The sequence below is a fragment of the Spinacia oleracea genome, chromosome 1 (genome assembly GCF_020520425.1).
Source record: "Spinacia oleracea cultivar Varoflay chromosome 1, BTI_SOV_V1, whole genome shotgun sequence".
Classification (NCBI taxonomy): domain Eukaryota; kingdom Viridiplantae; phylum Streptophyta; class Magnoliopsida; order Caryophyllales; family Amaranthaceae; genus Spinacia; species Spinacia oleracea.
Genome location: NC_079487.1, coordinates 32,623,901 through 32,648,043, shown reverse-complemented (window position 1 = coordinate 32,648,043; position 24,143 = coordinate 32,623,901). Strand labels below are relative to the sequence as shown.

Genomic DNA, 24,143 nt, shown 5'->3' with positions numbered 1-24,143 from the left:
CGACGACGGCACCGACGACCACTATCTACGGTGAAGAGTGAAACCAAAGGGAGGATCACTGAACCAGAGGAAGAAGGAATAGCAGAGATATTGAGAGAAACAGAGAACCTAGGTTATAATAAATGCTAACATTGGGAATTTGGGGATTTTAAGAAGGAAACGTCTGTTATTTCCAAATAAAGCGTTTCCCCAGCATTTTCCATTTCCACGTTTCGAAACGTTTTGGAAACGCCCAGCTGCCAAAAAACCACGTTTCCGTGCATCATAGGTTTACGCTAAAGATTATTTTGGTCCCGTATATTTGGAGCATTTTTCAGCTTCTTCTCTGTGTTATTCTTACAGTATCTTTCGAGGATGTTATGTCAGGGGTAGAAGGTTCTATTGTTCAATTGTATTACTATTGCTTGTGTATGGTGAAGCTTTACCTTTTGTATGCATTCTTGTGCAAACAGAACTCCTTCCTTGTTTTAGGAAAAAGAATTATATTTTTATAAATAAAACACTATGTTAAGTTGTTAACCCTAACTTTATGCAGTAAATATTAGTGGAAAGAGGAAGGAGTTTGGTGGAATGGACCAAGGTGATGATCAAGCTGCATTGCTAAATCCTGAAATTAAACCACTGGCACAAATTGTTCAAGATGATTCTTTCAGAGAGTTTGAGTTTCGTCAGTATCTTTTTGCATGTCAAGCAAAGGTATGAAAGTGGTTTATTTACTATGTTATAGGACAGTGTTACAATGGGCTCAACACCTGGAAACTTAAACAAAAAAGTGCCAAATGTTGGAGCCAGGCCTAATACTTTTGACACGCATACCTTGGCTGGATAGTTTATGTAACATAGAGACTTTGTTTTAGAACCCTTCGCTAAGTGCTAGGTTTAATTTTCTCGATCAAAGCGACTTTCAATTATCCAGTACTTATTTTGACTTTTTGTTTTTTTGTTTATCATATAAGTTGATGGCTTGATGCTTCTATCTAGACCTCTAGTGCTGGACTTCATTGAAGCTTGTTTGTCTAGCAAGCTACTCTATGCGCGGTTGAGAGTGTTTAGGTTCTCTTGGTCTGATTGATCCTGCAGGCAACTGTATTTTATTTTGCATCCTTTTCTCTCCTGCCTTCATTGTTTCGAATAGGATGCTCTTATGTTAATTTGTTTTGCTCCTAGCAGCTCTACTGCATAGAATTTAGCAAATCTACTGTGAGAGGGGTTATTTTTGCCTAAAAGCGTCTCTGTATGTTTAATACATATTAAAGAAGGAAGAAAGATGTAACTTATTTGCTAAGAAGTCTTGGGCATTGAAAGATATACACAAATGCAATTAGTAGAAATACATACTATGGGCAGCCTTTGGTCACTTGTTGTTTTAAAGCCTCGTCTTACCCTTTCACAATGAGTATCCTTCATATTTTCGAAGCTTTGCCCAAATCTTCTAAGATCTCATGTTTTTATATCTGTTATCAACTTCTTGTTGTAGATAATCCAATCAATGAGATATTATCCCTCATTCGGTTTGTCTTTTACGTATTGTCACTTTGGTGCCTCCCCCATATAGTTTCGTCTGTCTCTGTTGGTTGCATCAAATTAGGGAGGCCATGTGATGGTGATAGTGCTTTGTAACATTTAAGAGAGATGTGAAGGAACACTTAGATGAACAGAATTTGCATTCATTGCATCCTTTGGCTCTACAAGGTGGGGATCGGGGGCTCCACAGCGATGCGCCGAGGTTAAGGGGACTCCCACATTAATGATGAATACTGGAGAGTGGAGAGTGATGTGAAAGAACATGCCTAGAGCTTTCCTTTTTCCTGTTTATACAGTGTATTTTGTTGGTAAATTGGTAAGTTCTTGGTATCTCAGCAAGATGGAATTCCTTAGTCTTGGTGTTACTCATGTAAGTATTGTGTGGACTTCATATTTAGCACAAGCATCACTTATATGAGCATGACCGTTTTTACGTTTTCACAAGATTAAGATAAAGGGCAGTAAAGCACCATAAGAAGCTTAATTAGAACTAGCACTCTCTGAAATGACGTGGCACAAATGAAACCGACACAAAATTAAGGTAACCGAGAGACAGAAGAACACAAAACCAGCCCGATTACAACCCATTTTGATCAGTTTGTCATACTTCATATTAAGAAATTATCATACATTTTCATAGTTTTTGATAAATTTTGTGAACAAAAGACCTTTTCCCAAAATTCCAACTCTAGTTGAAGTTAGGAAGTGACTTTATCTCTGTCTATTGTTAGTTACCATCATGCTTCCCTCGTATGATGTAAGTGAATCATTAAATGTCTGTTGACCGACAAAGATACAGCTTTTGATGACTGCAGTTATTGCTTTTCTAAGCGGAGTAACATGCTTGGTTTTTTAGTGAACCATTAAATGTTTGCAGAAATCTTTTATTCTTTTTAATAGGACATAGTAACTCCTAGTATTGTGAATTGCAAGAGCTCGCGAATTTGAGTATTCTTGATTCGTTGTTCTTTCAGTCTCCCTGACACCAAAGTTTGGCCAATTGACTGATTGGGGACGTCTCTTGTCATTTTTTCTACATATGCCTGGTGAATTTTTCTTTTTTCCCCATAAGAAAAAAAATTATATATTTCGAAGACAAGTGTACAAAAAGACAAGTTGTATTCTAATAGTATCAGAAAATAAAATTTGTATCTCCCCTGACCCCAGCAGAAAAATTCTTAAAAGCACCATTTGTGCCAGTAATGAGAGAGCAGGCTCTCTGGAGATTCACATGTCAACGCTTTTTGGGTGTTGTGTTAGAGAGGATAATCTTCAGAAGTTGGTGTTAGACCTCTCTACATTTAGTGTTGTATAATTGTTGTCTCGTGGCCCTTCGCTTGGGCTATCCCACGAGTCGTTCTGTTAGAAAATGTGAGTGGTAGCATTTTTGAAACACATGCAACTGCAAAGTTGAGTGGCATCATCCATATAACGGGGGTTGTATTTTGTCAAAAATCTTCGAAATTGTTTATACACAGGACCCAATCTCTGGCTTTAATTTTTTTTTTCTTTTCTCATTGTCAAAGTTATTCATAGAGGTTTACGCTGACGTTTGCAGCTTCTCTTCAAGCTAAGTCGTCCTTTTGAGGTAGCATCTAGGGGCTATTCATTTGTCATAAGTTTCTCAAAGGCACTAGCACTCTATGAGGTATAAATTTCTGCTAGTTTATTGTTAAGCTTTCATGCAAGTCTTATTTTGTTCTCGTTGCTTTTATTGACCCTTTTTTATAATTTTCAGAGCATATTGCCATTCTGTTTGCGTGAAGTTTGGGTAATAACTGCTTGCTTGGCTTTGCTCAATGCCACTGCTGCGAACTACACTGATGGACTAGTAGCCCCTGATGTAGAAAAGGAGTTCTACCGACTACAGGGTGATCTCTTTTCATTGTGCAGGGTCAAGGTAGATTTTCTAAAATCCTGTTGGTATGCTTATTGATCAGGGAAATTGTTGGGGTTCAATCAGCGTTGATCTTTGTAATTTTGGTTGAGGGTTAAATTTCTTTTTTTCAACAAAGAGTTACCTTATGACATCACCTGTGTATAGTATGTTAGATTTTTCTTTCTTTCTTTCTTTATTTTTTATAAATTTTCGTTTGCTTATACACTTGCTCGGATATATGCCTGTGCGTGATCTATGTATGCTGTGGATCAATTCATCCTTCCCAGAAAATTTCTTCTTTGTCTCATATGGGTATGTAATCATGGCAGTTTATGAGGCTTGCGTACTTAATAGGATATGGAACAGATATTGAAAGAACTGCTGCAAATAGGTAAGTTTCTATATATTTAGAGATGCATGGAATTATTTCTAGGCGGTATTGTGCCTTTAACATTTTTCTGTTGCTTAACTTAGTTCGGTTGTCACTGAACAGTGCTTCCCTCAGCATGCTGCCGTGGCCCAAACCAGCAGTTTGGCCTTTGGTTCCACCTGATGCTTCTTCGGAAGTTCTTGAAAAAGAAAAGGTACTAATTCTGTTGCTACTATTGACTATTGAGTCATTTAAAACTTATAAGTGTGTGTTTGTGTATATTCGTGAGCTTTAATTTGTGCAAAGAGCTTCTGCAATTCTACGGTTTACTCTTTTTGGGACCTAAAGATGGCCTTGTTGATTTACAATAATTAAGATAATAATAATGATCAGAGGGAAAAAGCTGGTTCCTTTGTCTTTTATTGGAGGGCATGAGCATGCCTTATTCACAACTTCACACGTAACTTTCAATTTATCTTTCTTGAAACTTTTGTGTTCGGAGAGTAAAACTCTTATTTGAAGCATCGATTCTGTTTCTTGTTTTTGTTTATAGATTCTTTAGTCTTACGATTTTTTATCTCTTGCTACCCTTTAAGTTTGTGCTTGGTTGTGAGTGGAGTTCGTTGTTTTCTGACAAAACTAAAACTTGGGATGTCAGATCCCAAGGGGGTGTGGGAATCAGAATCAATAGATTTGTGATGAACCAATTCATCAAAAGTGGGAAAGGGACCATTAAATAAGTAAACCAAACACCTAGTGTAGAAAGGGAAAACAATGATTGCTGTTGCTTTGTATGCTTGATTGCTGTCTTTTTTGTTTTCTGAAACGTTTTTTTTCTTCTTATTATTTATATTCATTCTGAATCTTATTAAGAGATTCTTTAATGGTTAGTTAATATCATTGTAGCTTGGTATGCCACATAGATTTTTCAAGCAACAACATTTTCTAGCAACAACATGCTCCAATGGTTAGCCAGTAGCTTGAATTTTGTTTTAATTTTTTAATTTTTTAATTTTGTATTCTATTTACGTTTACATTTCTAATAATTAAGAAAAATAGGTTATTTTTTTCTAAGCTAATTAGCTTGGTAGAGCTAATTTGCTTTGTCTAGCTAATTTAACAAAATTGCTCCAATGGTTAAGCTATTTGCTTGAAAGTTTTGGAAATTGCAAGCAAGTCCCTAAATGCAACCATTGGAGTTGCTCTAAGTGGGTGAAACTCTTGGTCTTTTTTGAAAGGAAATACTCTCCTGAAGGACTTCTTTGTTATTTTTAGGGAATCTTGGGATAGAGTTGAAAAGAATATTGACTTTTTCTCGTGTGTCTAGATGATTCTCCAATCAGTTCCAAAAGTGAAGCACTTTGGTATTCAGAAGAAGCTATTGCCTATTGAGCCCTGTGTTCTTCTCCGTGAAGCGAATAGAAGGAGGGCTTCTCTATCTGCTGGAAATATGTTTGAAATGTTCGACGCACAGTTTAATTTGAGCGAAAGGTGGGTAAATGAATGCAATTTAATTGTGTCTATCTTGGTTGTTACCTTATTTGTACAGTTTAAACTTTAAAGTAGTTCATGTTCTTATCTTTCTGCTGAGTTGTTTTGGCTTTCTTGTTTTCTAAGTAAAATCTCTAACGCATATCTACAGCTTAGATGTTTCAGCAGGCGCAAATCCTCCTAACAAAGCACCTTCGCCATCCATGATACGGAATTATTCTACTCCAGGAAACCTTGAAGGGTCTGTTGACCGACCAATGAGGCTGGCAGAAATCCATGTCGCTGCAGAGCATGCTTTACGAAAAACAATTTCTGATCCCGAGCTATGGAAATGTCTATCGTCTATAGAGGATTTTGAGGTATTTTAATACATGCTCCACATCATTTTTAGGGATATTCTACATCATTTTAGCTATTTTTGGTTTAGATTATTAGATCTATCTGGTTACTCAAGATAGCAAAATACCATGTCTTGTAGTGGTATGAAGTTATGAACTGAATCGCTATAATGCTGTAATTCCTTTAACAAAACTTAGAGTTGGCAAATTACCTGTATTAATCTTTGGTTCTCATTTATATATGTCTCTACAAAAGATTTTATTCAGCACGATCTCATAAGATCAAAAGTAATTTGGAAACTTATTAAAAAATGACATTATTTAAAAGTGGATAAACATTTTGGGATGTATAAAATTAGGATTTGAAAATTAGAGGATGTGGGAGTATGTACTTCTATTTTAGGTGATAACTTCCATTGACTGGTAAACTAGAAAATTGAGAATATAAGTGCTTTTTGGGAATATTTTTGGATAATGAAGCTTTTGAGTTTTGGCAGAGAAGTGGGTGAGGCAAACAAGAATGTATAAGAGTTATATTAACCATTTAAAGTGAGTAATTCCACGTCTCAGTGACTGATATCTTCCTATTAATAAATGGTCTGGAGTTTCCAACTTGTGGGGATATGAGGTGCAAAATTGGCAAGCATATGACATTACAAGGAGCTGAATTCATCATGGAAAAGCTCTAGATTTGGAATTAGGATTTTGTGGATCCCAGAGTATTCGAGATGGGAACTTTTGGGAAATCTTTTTTGTCAGAAATCAGAAAGTATTTTATCAGGAGTTGGAGTGGAGGACTCTGAGCTCTTTTCAGATTTAAGAATGCCCCGAGACAATTACCGACAGATAGTGTTGTATCTGGAAAAATATACAAAACGTCCAAAGCCCAAAGGCGGTGATAACATTTCTAATAGTTCTTGTTAAGGGGGTCAATAGGTTGGGGAGTGCTAACTACTGAGTTGGTGGTAGTGGATGGTGTATTGTTTAGGGACTGCCACGGTGACCCTCTCAAGGAAGAAGAAAGTCGTTACTAGTAATGATTGCTATATTTTACACAGTTTACAAGCACACATGAATTTGTACCACACTCGTAGATTCTTTATGTAAACAACGTAATATTATGTACAACAATTCCCTGTTGCAGGACAATATTTAATCTGGCCCACCCACCTTCTTCCCCCTCCTTAATTGAACTCTGAACCTTGGTCTTCCTGAGGTTCCATCTGTTGCTCCGAGCCTTTGACCACTGTGCAGTGCTGCTAATATAATGAGATTAAACTGAATATAGAGGAAGATAAAAGATGAAGCTCTCTATAGGATTTCTTAAGCTCTTGCGAAAAATTGGAGCAAATTATGAAAGACTTGTCTTTGTTGCACGAATAAAAGAGAGACCATCCTACTTTGAACAACTTAATCCATGGACCTGAAAAACAGGGGGGCTTTTGGTTTTAGGGATTTGATGGCCATACATTTCTTTGGTAGGAAAATAATTGGTGATTTCCTCCTCAAGGTATACCTGTTGCATTGAATGCCATTCATAAAAGGAGCCACTATGATACCCTTGCGTTGCAAACACATGTCCTAAATATCAGTCTTGTTCTTCCCCCCCAGAACAGTTCTAAAACTAAACAACGACAACAATATCAAAGCCTCATCCCAAACTTCTAAATTTAGAATGTGGAAAATTTTGGCACTCGGAAATAGCCCTAGTAGCCCCTTTTTGAAAATGACTAATTTTGTCTAATTAGAGCACAGCCTTTAATATATTGTATATCGCAATTCTTATATATATCAGAACTCTTGGTGTAATTGTGATTGTTGTATGCATAAATCTAAATAATAACAATAGGTCATGGATTCAAATCACAATAATAATTACTTTCTTAATGGGGCACATGGAGATCCGCAGATCTCACCCCAATCCAGGCGTTTTTAGTTCATCCAGTCAAGCATATGCCATCTTTTTCACATGGTACCTTTGCTAATTGGTTGCTTTTGCTTTTAATTACATTTTCATGAAAACCAGTGCGTTTTTGTGTTCATGATAATCTGCATCTAGTATTTTAAAAGTGACTCTAATTTTGGCTAATTAGAGTCACTTGAGGGTTGAGACAGTCAAATATAGATGTAGGGAGTATTTTCCAGAAGAAATGTAAAAAACTAATAATTTTGTGCAGAAAATTAATGGCAGAATATGCAATAATCTGATTGATAGATGAGCGAACACGAAATGGGATACAAAAGTAGTGACTTGAGGCCACCAATTTCCAGATTTAGTGACTTGAGGTTACCACTCTCCATTCTCCAAAGCCTAAGCTTTAATAACTTCTCAACATACCTCTCATACCTAATGTTCCCTTATTTATAACCGTTCTACTACACCTACCTCATTTGTCTTCTACCTAATATTACTCACTACCTATTATGCCCTTCCCTTACACTTATTGCAAAATGCAGTGTACATAATTCTGCAGTATTATTTATTGGTCTTTATCTAACTATTGGGTACAAATTCGTCCTTAATTTAATTCATGTTAGCAAAAGTATTTGGAACTAACGAAGGGAGCTGCTGAAAATTACCATCTTTCTTGGTGGAGAAGACATGGAGTTGTTCTTGACGGTGAAATTGCTGCTGTGTGCCATAAACATGGAAATTATGACCTTGCCGCAAATTCATACGAGAAGGTTTGTGCTCTATATGCTGGTGAAGGTTGGCAAGACCTTTTGGCTGAAGTACTTCCAAATTTAGCTGAGTGTCAGAAGATGCTCAATGATGAAGCTGGCTATTTGCAATCTTGTGTAAGGCTATTATCTCTGGATAAAAACCTCTTCTCAACCAAAGAAAGGCAGGCTTTTCAGGCGGAAGTCATTTCCCTTGCACACAGTGAAATGAAGCACCCAGTGCCATTAGATGTGTCATCTTTAATCACGTTTTCTGGAAATCCTGGGCGACCATTGCAGCTATGTGATGGTGATCCTGGTACTTTGTCGGTGACCCTGTGGAGTGGCTTTCCAGATGACATAACCCTTGAGTCACTAAATCTTACTCTGATGGAAACCCACAATGCCGATGAAGGTGCTAAGGTATGCTTGGTCAACTCTTCTTGTAGAAGCAATATTTGTCTTATCTAGTGAACGATTCACTTGACAGTTTATGATTTTTAGGCTACAAGTATTTCCGCCGAGACAATGTTGAAGCCTGGAAGGAATACTATAACACTTACACTACCACCACAAAAACCAGGTTCATATGTCCTAGGAGTCCTTACAGGTCAGATAGGGCACTTGAGGTTTAGATCTCATAGTTTCTCCAAAGGTGCTCCTGCAGACAGTGATGATTTCATGAGTTATGAGAAGCCAACTAGACCCATCTTAAAGGTATACACATTCCCAGTTAATATGGATCTCAAGATATTTCTGCTTCATGCTCCTATCCTCGGCTGACTATTGGCTTGCATCTGATCATCGATATATTTGAGCTATCTGATGAGATCTTTATCATGTAGGTATTCAAACCCAGAGCTTTGGTCGATCTTACTCCCGCTGTTTCATCACCTCTGTTAATTAATGAAGTACAGTGGGTTGGAATAATAGTAAGACCAATTGATTACCCTCTTAAAGGGGGCGTCTTGCACATTGACACTGGTCCAGGGTTAGAAGTTGAAGAGTCTCATGTTATTGAGATGGATAGATACACAGCTGCTCATAAAAATATAGCTGACATGGGAGACTCTGGGAAACATAATTCTCCGTCATCGCTTATCAAAGAAGTTACACAGTTAAAACTGCAGGATGGCAAGATTCAGTTGCCTGATTGGGCAAGTGATCTAACTTCTGTCTTGTGGATTCCAGTTCGTGCTGTAAGTGATGGAATTACCAGAGGTATGATGTTCAATTATATTTTATAATGTGGTGAAGTATCCCTGCACCTTTTTAACTTCTATTCTCGCCCTTCCACCCCAAATAAAAGTAGCATATTGTAGTGTGGCGCCAGAAAGTTGAACAACGTATTTTCTCTTACTAATTTCTGTTGTTTATGCCTTATTCTTTCCTTCAAAAAATTGTTCAGCGGCATCTCAGAGACTGAGCATTGTGGATATGATGAGGACCATGGCTCTAAAACTTGAATTCGGAATATCCCAGAACCAAACATTTGATAGGTACTTTGTAGATCTTGCATCATTTTGTGATATGAGACTTGACTAAAACATGAAATTGTTATATGTAGGACTCTGGCTGTCCATTTTACTGACCCCTTTCATGTGAGCACACGTGTCATTGACAAATGCAACGATGGTACTTTGCTTCTCCAGGTATTTACTGTTGGTTCTAACTATTTTTAGACAACTTCAAGTATGTGCCTCTCAAAGTTGAATTGCCCTTTTCATGAATTGTTGAAAAAGGTGGTTGCTAAAAAGTGCAACTCTTTTACATGGTTTCAAATAATCTGCTGTTAACTTTAGCAACGTGGTAATTTTAACCTTTGTAATTATAAAACTTGAAACATTTTAAAGCCACAAATAAAGAATTTGTTATTAAGCTTTTATAAATTGACTTTCTGCGAACGTAGTGCTATAATTTGAAAAAGCCTTACTTGTTATCTGAGTTAAATTCCAAGGAAATAATATTCCAGTTGTGCTTATATGTTTTGAGGTTAGAAAGAATATTCCATTTTGGGCCGCGGAATGACTTCACGCCTGTGTTTCGATAGGGTGTTTTATAGTGAAAGAGGAGATATAAACTTGATACCTTACATATCGAGTCTTAGCAACTAGGCCAAGATTACACTGGCCACAGAAAAAGGAGGAAATTTTCCATTTATAAGTTAGACTTATTACCCCATACCGTAGTCCTTTTTAAGATATAACCCTCACATCAAAACCCCCCTTCCGGACACCAAAGGTAACCCCCTTAACTTTGAAAACTTCATCAAGGGGGCTTTTGGTTCAAATTGGGTAAAGGGAATGAAATCAAGAAAGGGGCTAGGAGGGAAAAGGAAAAAAAGAAAGCCTTTGATATATGGTGTTGTTTGGTGACATTTTAGATCTTCGCCTCCCCTCACTACTTCTCTACCATAAACTCCCTCTTCCATACAGTGTCGCCGCCGCCCGTCGTTGGCCCTCCGCTCGCTACTTGAGCCGACGCCTCCTCTCCCTCCCCGCTCCGTGTGATCCGCACACTCTAGGTTTTTGCGGTCGTCGCCCCTCTGTCTCTCTCATCCTTCTCTTATGTCTCACCACCACAGTTGACGATAGGTTTTGAGGCTTTAAAGGTCACATTCGCCTATATAGCTCCAAATATAGAGTTTCATGGCCTAAGTTGGTCATCTAAAACCATAATTATGGATAAGAAGGTATTTTTCATTCTCCCTCCTAATTTTTGGGCTGTAAATTTTCTTGTGGTAATTTGGGGTGGTGGTGTTGTTTTTAAATGTATGGGGGTGGGTTTTTCTGATGGGGAATTTTTTCAAGGGGAGTGGGGGTAATTTCATGGTAGGTGGTAGGATTGAGAGTGGGTGCTTTTGGGTGGTTGTGAAGGGTAATTTAGGTTTGGAAGGTGGGTTTCGGTGAATAAAGGATGGTTTTGTGGTGGTTTCAGGTGTATAGGGGTGGTTTTGTGGTGGTTTCAGGTGGATAGGGGTGGTTTTAGGTGGGTAGAGGGTGGTTTCGTGGTGGTTGTAGGGCAGCGACGAAGGTGCTGGTTATGGTGATGGTGCTGGTGGGAAGGTTGTGTGGGCGGCGGTAGCGGGGTGCTCATGGTAGATGTGGTGGTGGGTTAGGAAGGGAATGCAAATACCATAGGGGTGTGGGCCTGTGGGGAATGAGAGAAAAGGACTTTGAGGTAACGGAGGGGACTCGGGGAGTAAAGGGAATGGTTCAAAATGCATAAAAACAACAACAAAGGGAATTACCCTTGTTCTCTTTCCCTTTCTTGAGTACCCTATACCAAAAGCCTCCTAAGGGGACTGGAAAAGTTGACGGTGTTATATTGTTTCCGACTTTCTGCTTTAAAAAAAATTCAAAGCCATTTTTAAAGTTATGAAGTAGAAAAATGATATTGAAATGCTTAAATTAACATCAAGAAGAAAATTTAGGAAGAGCGATTGTTGATCTATGTTGCACAGGGAAGGCAGTGGGTAACCGTTTCCCGTACCCGCACCTTATGGGACAGGGGAACTTGGGGACGTTGGGGGAGTATGACTCTCTCTCTTAACTTCTTAAAACTCTATTGTTTGGTTTTTTATGGAGCACAATCTAATTAATACTATAAGTCTATAATTAGTAACTTATTGAAGTATTATAATTTATTATTGTTACTATTACCCCTCTCCCCTGTTTTTTATTTTGTGCAAATTGCTTTTTATTTTTTCCGTACCCGTATCTGTTTCAGTGAATTTTGAATTTGTCGTTTTTGGTCCCCCAACCCGTCTCCGTGCAACATAGTAGTCGATTGCATTCGATGCGATTAAATCACCAAATAGAGCATGCAAATCGGCTATCCCAGGCTTCAAAGTGGCTGAACACTCCCTAAGTAGAGCTAACAAAATAAAATAAAACTTCGATCCAATTTCTGCCTCCTTCCTTTTCCCCGGGTCAGTTGAGGACACCATAACCTTATCCACGGAAATGGTGGCTGTTTAAATCTCGTCGCCAATTTGGTTGGCCTCGAATCTTTGGCTCCTCTCTTAACAGATTTAACTCTTGTTTCCGAGAGAAGGCTTCATCCAATATATTCTCCAGATTTTCTTTATGATTCTCAAAGCTTCTTCTGAATTTGTTCTCCATTCTCTGTTCCATTGCTGGCTGTAGAAACAAAGCTCTGAGCGAACTCCTCAATGTATTATTCAAGGTCCACTTCCACACTACCAATTTTCAAACCAGGCCTTCTCAACCCTTATTCCGAACCCATGTCTGACTTCACCCACTCTAGTGTAGACCCAGTTTCCCAACCCAATTTTCAACCCAAAATTATCCAGTCACTCCACCCTCTTTCAAGATCCACCCATCCCACTTTCATAACAAAAAAAACTCAAAGCGCCAAAACAAACCTCCACTCCGTGAATTTTTTTCTTTACAACAACCAGCACCCTTTCACTGTAGCTACACTTCTCAAGGCCACAGCAGCTGCAACAAAAGAATTAAACAAAGAGGAGCTTTAAGTAGTGTTAGAGCAGGGTTTGTGTTTTGGAATCAAGTGCTGATTACGGTACGTTGAGGACAGGGTGGAAGTTTGGCGGGCCGGTATAGCCCGTATAGGGGAAGGGAAATCTAGGGAGTGTTAGTATTAATTCAGTTGTAGGTGACTTGAGCTACAAGAAGAGGGTAGTTAGTTAGTCTATAAATAAAGGAGTTTTGGGAAAAAGAAGGCATGATGAATATTGATGAGAAGCTCTATTTTGTTAGGTTTGTTTAGGGAGTGTCCAGCGCTCCTGCCATTTTGAAGCCTGTGATCGCTCTATTTGGTGATTAAATCTCCCCAAATGCAATCGACTATTGTTCTTGCTTAACTATCACTGGAACAAGCCAATGGTTGATTCACTTGAAAACCACAAATCACACACAACATTCACCACAGCAATTACGGAAACTAGCTAACAGAGGAAGTTGGGCTGCTTTTGTATTAATATGGAAAGGTTAGTAGCTTAGTGAGAATTCGAGAGCTCACCTCTCTCCCAAATGCAATAACTGCACAATACACAAAAATCAGATGCCCTACACCCAATATTCCCTCCCCTTTATACACCAGTCCCTATGAGGATATTCTGCACTATTTTGTCTTCTTCTGCCGCCTGATGTAAGTGAGAATGTCACGTGGCTTCTTGTGACCGTTGTATGCAGCTGCTGCTTCATTTGTTGTTGTTGGGCTGTGACTGCCTACTGGGCTTGTTGCAATCACCTCAATCTTATTTTCTGTTTTATCAAAAAAATATTACCCCACAAACTCCCTGTCAGCCCCTCTCTCTCATGGATTCCCTCTCTGCTTTCACCCTTCCCTTTTCTCCTAGTTCTCATCACCACCATAACCATCATCAACATCACCTTTTTCATCGTCGCCTTCAACCAAAAACCCTAGCTCATATGCTCCTAAGCAGGGCACTGCATACTACATTGCTAACCTGATATTGTTCTTTGATTGATTTTATGCGATGGCCAGATGATTTTTTTTCCTTTTGGTTGGGTGGTGGATTTGGGTGGGGATGGTTTGGTTATGGTTGTTAAATTGTGATAATTTGATGTATAACTTACCAACTCATTGAGTTCTCGAAATTTAAGTAACTCTACCATCTGAGAAAAATGTAGGAAAGGGAGATTAGAATAATCCTGGTGAAGAGAGTGAGAGGGTGAGGGGAAGGAAGGAGATTTGAAAGGGAATATAATACAATCAGCTCTTGTTTCTTGGAATTCTTTTCTTTTGTCTTGACAGTCTTCTTCAATCTCATTTTACTTTGGAAGATACATACAAGTTGTTCACAGCTCCCTGATGCAAGGAATGTACCTGCGAACAAGCTGAACTCCCCATCGCAGGAAAAACCCGACAGGGAAGGGAGGCAGCGGTGGTGAGGAGGAGGGGAGGGGTTCACCAGAGAACCTCTTGGGGAAGTGTCAGTTCCATCCTTTATGGTTGTTAAGTCAGAAGGAGGAAATGAAGTGGTTGGTGAGTCTAGAAGAGGGGAAGGTTTCCTTGATGGAGCTGGATAACCTGGAGTTCAGAGTTTTTCAGTGGCAGCAGTAGGAAAGGGACAAAAGGTACTCTAGCCGGTGAAGGTAGTGTCTTTGCAGATCACGAGAGTGAGGCTGTGAGGGAATTTGGGTTTCGGCCTATTGGCTTGGGGCATTTTTTCTTTCCCTGTAAAAATGTTTAGTTAAATAGTCAGCTTTTCTATAAATGTTAATGAGGTTTTCAAAGTTGAATAATGTTTTAAAAGAATAGAGAAAAATGGTTACAGACTACTCACAGTAGTAACTTAAAGCAATTTTTCCTTCTATTTCCGTTGATCATGATGGAAGTATAAATAGTCTCCTGTATGTAAAGCGAATACATTCTGGACTTTGATTACCTTTCAATTGGAACCTTAATTAGATATGGAAATATAACATAAAAAGGCATTTCGGTTGTTTTTAACTAAAAAGACATCTGTAATGCGAATACATTCTGGACTTTGATTACCTTTCCATTGGAACCTTAATTAGATATCGAAATATAACATAAAAAGGCATTTGGAATGTTTTTAACTAAAAAGACATCTGTAGATTCTGGAAAATTCCTGTTCTCTGCATTGGTCTTCAATTCGTGAAATCTTCCTTCAACACCCCCCCCCCCCCACCACCAAAATGATTATCATCAAATTGGGGCTGCAATCCCAGACATTCGATTGGCTGGACACTCCCTCAACAAAAAATATTTCATAACACTCGACAAATTTCTGCTTATCTCCTCTCTGGCTGATAAACTCTATAATCTATATGTAGCCTTTTGAGTTCCTTTGCCTCTAACAAACTCAATCCCCCCCCCCCCCTCCTTGCCCAAGCGAAACTGATTTGCATTACCTAAAGTGCCCCTTCCCCTATACCTGATGCATTACAAAATATGCACCTTATACTTCTACTATCTAGACAAATATATTACTCCCTCTGTCTCATTTTATTTGCTCCACTTCGACCAAAAAGCTCTCACAGAAATTGGTCAAATGGGGCAAGTTAAATGAGACCGAGGGAGTATTGATTATGAAATTACACTATATTCTCCTTTGAGGCTCCACTACCACTTAGAAGACCTATAAAGACTTAGAAATTAGTAAAATGAAATTTAAAAGTATAATAGAGGAAATTTAACTATGCAAGTTATTAGTGCCATTGCATATTTCCTCTATTATCCATTATCATTCATTATATTACCCCAATGCCTCAAAGAGGCTCCCGCAAGAAGCAGGGTAAGGGGGGTCGGGTGACGCAACCTTACCCCTGCTGTTGCAGAGAGGTTGTTTCCAATTGACCCAAAAGCGATAACGGGACGACAACGGGACGACCATCTTCTACTTCATGGAAAGGAAGCGAAGAGGTTTTAAGAGCCATTTTGATTTAGTCCATTACATCCCACAGCCAAAAGAACAAATGAATCTTTGGCTCCATCGGAAATGAACATAAATGTTTTTTAATAAGCTTAGATGATGTTGGCGGGCTTTCGGAGAAGGAATGCACAGTGGAAGACCTTGGAGAAATTTGACGGAGTTGGAGAATAAGATGAAGGCTAGAGAGTTGGGCGCTGAGCTGAATATGTATTTTAAGGTAGTGAATTTATGACAACGATGTAGGTATATGTAGAAGTGAGAAGGACAAGAAATTTTAGGTTTTGAGGGGCCAGCCGCCAGCAGGCTCTTGCTTTCGAAAATTCTAAATTCTAACAGGACTTGTTTATGGATAATGTAGAAGACTATTCGATAATTAAAGGTTTGAATTGAGTAACAGATGGAAGCAGTTTTTGGTATGAGGGAAAAAACTTGGTCCTGATAACTTCATTACTGGGTTTTAATGAATGGTGGTTTTTCTTTTAAAGGAAATCATATAAGGTGTTTAAGGAGTTCTTTGAGACTGATTGTGGGAAAGAGTATAAACTCCGTTATCTTTTTGTTCCTAAGAAGGATCAGTTTTAAAAAGTAAGGGCCTTTTACTTTTTGTGATTAATTTATGGAAAGCATAGCAACTGGTTATGGTCATTGCAGGACCTAAGTCTAGGTGTCTCGTAATCTCTGTTCTTGTTGACTCTTACTGGTTTATGTTCTTAGTACAATGCTTTTGCCAAGTTGGTTGTGCTTCGTAACATGGAAGGGCCTTCAGGTACGGAGGGGGTGGTGTATTCTCTCTATATCCAAGTACATTTTGCTTATAGTGATAGTGAAATCAATGATAATAGTTTTACTTCAGTAATGTTGATTAAAAGACACACTGGTAGCATAATAAATAAGATGCTGTTAGATTTTGAAAGAGAAGGAGTATCTGTTCTTTTGCTTTACAGGATTTGGGCAAATCCTTCTTTCTATTTATTCTTCCAACTTATACACGAAAAAGGACTAAAATTTGGCAATCACAGGCCTGATCGAACTTGGCCATGATAGTGAGGACTGTTGTTAGATTATCATTGTTGAGTTTAAGTTGATGGGAGACTTTATTTTTTTCCCAGTGAATGAAGCAGAACTTTCATATTCCATTTTAGTATTTTAAATTTTATATAACCAGTAGTACATTTCGTCTTACTATGCTTTGTTTAATTTATGTGACAGATAGTCAAATATTTTACATTGCTTTTGCATCTATCCAGGTTACTCTCCACTCACAAGTTAAGGCTACTTTGAGCGTTCATGATGCTTGGCTGGATCTTCAAGATGGATTCGTCCACAACTGTCAGAATGATGGGCGGCCAGCTTCGGCTTTATTTCCTCTCACTGTTTCTCCTGCTTCAAAAGCTAGCATGCTATTCAGTATATGCTTTGGTTCCATGAATATTGGAGGTAATATGATTTTGTATTTGATATTGATAGTAATGCCTGATTTGTTAATTGTTGCACTACTAATTATGAATTTAGATAATTAGATTGATGGGCTTGAGTTTAAAACTTCAAGTCTTTAATGGTGCCTTCTGTCCACTTGTTCGGATTTTCCGATGTGTCTATTTTCAAAGGGTAGGTGGAAGTAGTTACGAAAGGCTAATATTTGGATTCCCTCTTTTCTGTCAAAGGGAAAAGGGCATACAGGTTTGAACAAATAGACGAAGGTGACTCGGTGACTGGTTGACATCCACCTACCCGAGTATACTTTTGGTCACATCGGGGAGAGAGGATGAAGAAATGGAGGGGATGAAAGAGTCATAACTCGAACTTTGGGCCTATAGTTACTTGCCAAACGTTTTCTTGGTGGATACAATTTAGTAAGGAGTTCTGTTGGTCAAGAAGCCTGAATCTGCACTTTAAGGGATTGTTGAGATTATCAAAGTTAAAATTAAGAGAAATTCATTGTAGTTTGTGTCCCAAGGAGAAAGAGTCTTTCAATCATCTTTAACTCTCCTGTCCTTCAGTTCTTTGGCATAATTAGTAGTCTGTCGGTTTGGCATGAGTTGGGTTCAGCCTTGTTCTGTAAATAATGTGAATAGGTTTGAAAATAAGGATGAAGACTGTTAGGCTTGCTGAAGTGTGCAAGATGGTTTCGTTGGCCATTTGATGGTGCGCTTGGATAGAAAGAAACCAACAGAGGATGTAGTTTCCCCTCAACAAGGTTACAAGTTCCTTTTTTGAGGTTTTTTTTTTTTTTGATGCAAGCTTGGAACATTAGATTAAATGTTTAAAAGATACAGAACACATAGGAGTTCATGGAGGCATTTCCTCCATCAAAAGATCCAGAACAAACTCTGGAGCTTGCTCAATAATACATAAATTATAATTAGCAATAACATCAGTTCTACACATCCTTGCCATTCTATCCGCAACTTGATTGGTTCCCCTGGCTTCAAATTTCAACTCGATATCCTGCATCTCCGTAAGGAGATCCCTGCATTGTTGCACAATAATGAAATTAGCATCTCTTGTGGTCTCTCGTATCACAATTTTGTTTACTGCCTTTAGCGAATCTGAGTTAACAATAACCCTAGTCCATCCTTGCTCCTTGATAACCTGCAAAGTGACCAAAATGGCACGCAATTCCCCCATGAGGGCTGTTTGGGCACAGCATTTCTGCTGAAAACCCAGAACCCACTCCCCCTTAGCATTTCTAGCGAGCCCCGCAATACTAGCATCTGATTCAACATTTATAAATGAGGTATCACAATTAACTTTCAGCCATCCAAATGGTGGTGGTTTCCAAAGAGGGAGGTTGGTAGTAGTGAGAGGGGAGGAGGGTAGGCTACAAGGCTTGGAAGTATGGTGTTCCCAAGCGAGAGCTTGGGCTTCCGAGGTGCACCTAACCGAAGAGTTTTGTGTTTGGGTAAAGACCAAGGAGTTTCTCCTCTTCCATATTGACCAGATGATCGAAGGAAAGAGAGTTCTCCAAGGTAGGGCAATGTGGGTAGCTGCCTGTGGAGGGCTAAAAGTGAGGTTTGAATGCAGCCAGAGCTTAAGGGGTGGGGTAAAGAATGAGTCATCAACCCCAAAGTGGTGCCAGATTTCTTTAGCTTGATGACAATCCCTAAGAACATGGATAGTGTCCTCGGGGGCCTCATTACAACAAGCACAAATATTAGACGGGCTAAGATGCCTCACAAACAACGTACACTTGTGAGGTAGTCTATCATGAAAGGCAAGCCAAATAAAAAATCTAATTTTGGGAAGAGTATCCGTTTTCCAAATCCATTTCCAAGAGCAATCTGAAGAAAGAGAAATATTTTGCACAGCAGCCATTGCTTTTTTAAAACAGAATTTTTCATTTGAGATAAAATCTGAGAACACAAAATCATCTATAGCAGCTAGTTGGTGAAGGGGAACAACACTACAAACCTGAACCACATCCTGAGGAAGAGAAAAGGAGAGAAAGTTAAAATCCCACTTCCCGTTTTGGATGCAATGGCTCACATACATATGACTTTCCTCCTCTAATAACGGGCCTTGGATCAGACTACGGAGAGAAGCTCCCCCAACCCACTTGTCATACCACAAGTTCACACAGTCCCCCTTACCTATACCCCACGAGACATTAGACTTAAAAACACCCCACATCTTCCCCATAGCTTTCCACAAATGGGAACCGTAGGCAAAAGCCTTGAGCATGCTGTTAGACTTAGTGTATTTATCTTTTAAAACACGGACAACAAGGTTCTCCTCTTGATGGAGCATTCTCCACCAAAGCTTAAGAATGTAGGCTTTATTAAGAGACCTAACACTCCTAATTCCTAGACCCCCATCCTCTTTTGGCTTTGAAATTTTTTCCCAACTAAGCAAGTGAACACCTCTCTTATCCTGGTCCTTTTCCCACAAAAACTTTGCTAAACAACTATTAACCGACTTGAGGATAGACTCGGGTAAAAGGAGACATTGCATGTAGTAGTTTGGAACCGTGTTGAGTGTAGCAGAAATTAGACACAGTCTCCCCGCTCTTGAGAGAAATTTAGCCTTCCACGAGTCAAGCTTACTTGTGTTTTTATGCATGATGAGTTGGACCGAAGCTTTTGATGGTCTAGTTCCTGAAATAGGAAAGCCTAGGTATGGGTTTATATCATTTGCCTCTTAAATCCCCAAAGTAACACAGAAACTTGACCTATCACTCAAAATGGTATTCTTAGAAAACAGAACTCTACTCTTGGCTATGCTAATGGACAGGCCAGACATTTCACAGAAGGAGTCCAGAATGTATTTGAGAGTTAACATGTTCCCCTTTGAAGTTTCCCCAAATAACAAAATATCATCCGCAAACAAAAGATGGGAGATGGGAACATTTTTCCTACCCATTGAAAAGGGGGACCAACAAAGCTTTTTAACCGCCTCATGAATCATCAAAGAGAGGACCTCCATACAAATAATGAAAATGTAGGGGGAAAGGGGATCACCTTGACGAATACCTCTAGTGGGGGAGAAAGAATCAGAAGGGACACCATTTATCAAAACTGAGGAGGAGACCGAGGAGATACAACTCATAATGAGGTTAACAGAAAGCACATCAAGACCATACCTCAGCAAAGAGCTTCTAATAAAACTCCACTCTAACTTATCATAAGCCTTTTCTAGATCTAATTTGAGCACAAACCACCCCTTTTTCCCTTTCTAGAACACATGGCATGAAGGATCTCATTTGCAATAATCACATTGGTCTCGGTACCCCTTCCCGGAAGAAAGCTATTTTGGTTTGGCGAAAATGGGCGAAATTGGGTGATGGAAGAGGGGTCCTCTTTTTTAGGAATAAGGGCAATAACCGATTCATTAATAACATGGGGAATACAATTAGAATGAAACACAGATTGGACAAATTGGGTTAAATCACCCTTGATGGTATCCCAGAACTTTTTGTAAAAAAAGGGGTGATATCCATCAGGGCCAGGGGCTTTAAAAGAGCCCAACATCGAGAGAGCTTTCCAGATTTCACATTCCAAAGGGATCCCACAAATAGAGACAGGCAGACCCATGGGGAGCTTATCTAGGGGGAAAGACAACCAGTTGCGCAGAGAGTGAGAGAAAGAAGTGGTGAAGAGGTTCTTGAAATACCCTCTAATATGGTCAGATAACAACTTAGGCTCAGAAATCACCTCCCCAACTTCCGTAGTCAAGGAAATAATTCTATTCTTTTTCCTTCTCACAACCACGGATTTATGGAAATAAGTAGTATTCCTATCCCCTTCCACCAACCAACTATCTCTAGCTTTCATCATCCAGAGCAACTCTTCATGATGAAGAATCAAGAGGAGTTCCTCTTGGAGGGAAGACTCAAGATCAAATAAAAAAGTTGAAAAACCATTTACACCTTGAGATTTTTGAATGCCCTCAATCCTAGAAAGGATCCTAGCTTTCTTTTTAAAAACATTCCCAAAAGTGTTCTTATTCCAATTTTGCAAAACAACAGAAAGATCATTTAACTTTTCTACAAACAATTTTCCAGAACTAGCCCATTCCTTAGATAAAAGGTTCTCAAAATTTAAATCCAGACACCACATAGGTTCGAAGCGGAAAGGCTTTTTTCTTTGGGCATTATCAGGGTTACACAATTTTAACAAAATGGGGCAGTGATCAGAAGTTAAGCAGGGGAGAACTTTAAGATAAGCAGAAGGGAACATTTCCATCCATTCAACAGTCGACCAAGATCTATCCAGCCTTTCCAGGATGGGACCAACTTTTCTTTTGTTTGTCCAGGTATACTTTTGACCCGAATAACCCATATCAATCAGACCACAATCAAACATACAAGACAAGAAAGCATTTGCACGGTTCATTTTTATCGGCCTCCCCCCAAATTTTTCGTGAGGGAAGCAAACTTCATTAAAATCACCCAAAGCCACCCAAGGCAAATCCATAATATCAGCTAACCTCTGGAATTCAGACCACAACGATTTCCTAATTCGAAATTTAGTACTAGCATACACATGAGAAATAAAAAATAATTTGAGAGAGGATCGTACCTGAATTATCCCATGGATTCCCTGAGTAGTAGTACGAATGGGTTTAAAACTCACAAAATTCGAACGCCAAACAACTACTATCCCACCAGAGAGACCGACCGGGTCAACCATCATCCATTCATCATACGGCAATTTGCTGACAATAACCTCAGTATTGGCTCGGCTCACCCTTAATTCGGAAATTACTAGCATATGAGGCTGGTGTTGTTGGATAAGGAGGCTAATATTTCTCTTAAAGGAGACACGGGCAATGCCTCTCGCATTCCAGTAAAGAACAGACATATTAGGAGGAGTTGGGGGGAACGGAAAAGGCTCGAGACCTTCCCCCTCTGGCCTTAGATAATCTCTTTCCACTCCTTTTATCGGATCGAACAGAAAACAGTGCCTCGGCTCCAAGAACATTTCTATTTGCCTTCCGAGTTCGGGAGCTCCTTCTTGTTCCCACTTGACTCGTAGAATGACTTGGCGTTCCCTTCTGCGAGCTTGAACTAACTTCAGTGTGTTTGACCAGCTGATAGTCTTTACCATAATTGCAGAGTATTCCATTATAATCACCTGTAGCCGGCGAGGAAGCACCGGTGGGGGGTCCAAAACATTTGCGAATTCCTCTGGAATAACATCTAGAGAGTTCTCTTCCGCGAGTTTGATCAAATTCCAGAAAAATAGTACTCGAATCGGCTCCGGGAAGAAAGCCATGTCCGAGGAAAGCCATGTCCGAGATGTCCGGCAGGTGGGCAGGAAAGAGATCTCCCTGATTGGAGAGCATCTTCAGATCTTTCCAACACTCCTGCACCGCTGTCGGGTTCATAATCATCTCCCGAATCACCTTGGCTGGCACTATCACAATCTGATCGGGAGTTGGTGTATCTAGCATAAACTGGATCTTGTTTGAATTCAGGTCTGAAATTCCCACTGTTGGGAGATCGAATTCGGACACTCGAGTTTCCCTGGTAAAAACCAGAGTTTGGGGAGATGGTGGCGTCCACGGGGGAGATGGGCTGGCTGGGAATGGGATAAGGGGATAAAGAACGAGAGGGGCTTGGGGTTTGCGATTGGAGACAGAAGTCGGAGGGTGGATCTGGGTTGTAGGTTTCGTCGTTCGACACCATGATTGGAAGTTTCCGGTGAGAGGAGGTCAAACGAGTTTTTTAAGGCAATGGGGGTTGAGTGCTCTCGATTTTTCTGGGTTAAGGCTAACAAAAGTGGGGGTAACCCTAAATCAGACGGGGAAAGGGGGTTTGATGACACATGGCAAGAAGGATGATGGCTAGGATCAGAGACACGTGTTATAATCTGGGTTGATGGGGATCTCTTTCTAGGGTTTTCAATAGTAACAGTTTCCCGCTCTATAGTTCCTGGTATGGACGGTTTCACTACCCATTTTTTACCGGGTTTGGTATTAGGCCCATATGAAGGGTTACCTGGTCCTTTTTTTCCGGCCACCGGAATCCACTCTCCCTCCACGAGGTCACCTGCAATTCCGGTAGCAGTGGCCTTACTGGCTGATTTTTTTTCCAATTTCGAACAATCCTCTGTTAAATGACCATAATTCTTACATCCCTTACAGAACTTCGACGCATCTTGAGCCACAATTTGTTGCTTAATCGAGCCGATCCATATTATGCTTGGTAACGGTGTTGCTGTATTCACTTGAATGAGAAGTCTAGCAAATTTTACTCTGTCTTTTTCCACAGTCCTGACATCAATTTTAATCAACCTACCAAGCGAATTTCCCACTCGTTGCAGAATGGATTTATCGTATAATTCAATAATCTAGTATTAGGTTCTAAGTTATACTCGTCGTTCACAGATAAACTGCTTTATGATAGCTCAAGTTAATGTAATTTTCCATTAGGCGTCTCTTCGTATTGAGGTTACACCTGACACTCTGAGACCACCTTGGTATCTTTTTAATACATTTCTTTGTTACTCATTAAAAAATGTACATCGGCATATGGAATCATGTTTCGGTGACGGATAGCCCCACCTTCGTTTTTTCTGATTGCATTGGAGTCTTAGGAGACCAGTATATGCAAACATGGTTTAGGATTTATTTATACTTTACTAACCATAACTTTACAGTTGACTGCTACGTTTTGTTATTTCGTGTGCTTACTGTTTGTTCTTTCCTCCTACTGCAGGTGAAGCTTTGGCATCTGGTGCAGAAAGTGTACTTAATATTAGTTATAGAATAAACGGAGATAGAACCATGGGAGCGCACATGCCTGTCGTAATTGAATCTTCTGTGAGTGAGACTGTGAAGCAGGATTTGATCTTTAAGAGTGCTCTTGTCCTACAAAGACCTGTCCTGGACCCATGCCTGGCAGTTGGCTTTCTCCCATTTCCATCAGATGGTCTTAGGGTTGGCCAGCTTGTTACTGTGAATTGGAGGATCGAAAGGTTAAAGGATGCAGGGGAAATGGTTCCTCAGAACAACGTGAGTATTAAGTGCTTA

The 24,143-nt window shown here is 39.6% G+C and overlaps 1 protein-coding gene across 1 annotated transcript in view; it reads left to right on the top strand.

Annotated features, from left to right (window-relative positions):
• The window catches only part of LOC110797591 (trafficking protein particle complex II-specific subunit 130 homolog), a 35,044-nt gene that overhangs the window by 9,055 nt on the left and 1,846 nt on the right, over positions 1-24,143 (top strand). Inside the window, exons 6-19 of the mRNA XM_022002707.2 lie at positions 536-696; positions 3,083-3,172; positions 3,263-3,424; positions 3,733-3,794; positions 3,897-3,987; positions 5,101-5,264; positions 5,416-5,623; positions 8,141-8,686; positions 8,768-8,980; positions 9,109-9,484; positions 9,672-9,762; positions 9,831-9,915; positions 16,919-17,108; positions 23,830-24,125. Coding sequence (XP_021858399.1) covers positions 536-696; positions 3,083-3,172; positions 3,263-3,424; positions 3,733-3,794; positions 3,897-3,987; positions 5,101-5,264; positions 5,416-5,623; positions 8,141-8,686; positions 8,768-8,980; positions 9,109-9,484; positions 9,672-9,762; positions 9,831-9,915; positions 16,919-17,108; positions 23,830-24,125 — 2,735 coding nt within the window. The remainder of the gene's footprint in view (positions 1-535; positions 697-3,082; positions 3,173-3,262; positions 3,425-3,732; positions 3,795-3,896; positions 3,988-5,100; positions 5,265-5,415; positions 5,624-8,140; positions 8,687-8,767; positions 8,981-9,108; positions 9,485-9,671; positions 9,763-9,830; positions 9,916-16,918; positions 17,109-23,829; positions 24,126-24,143) is intronic.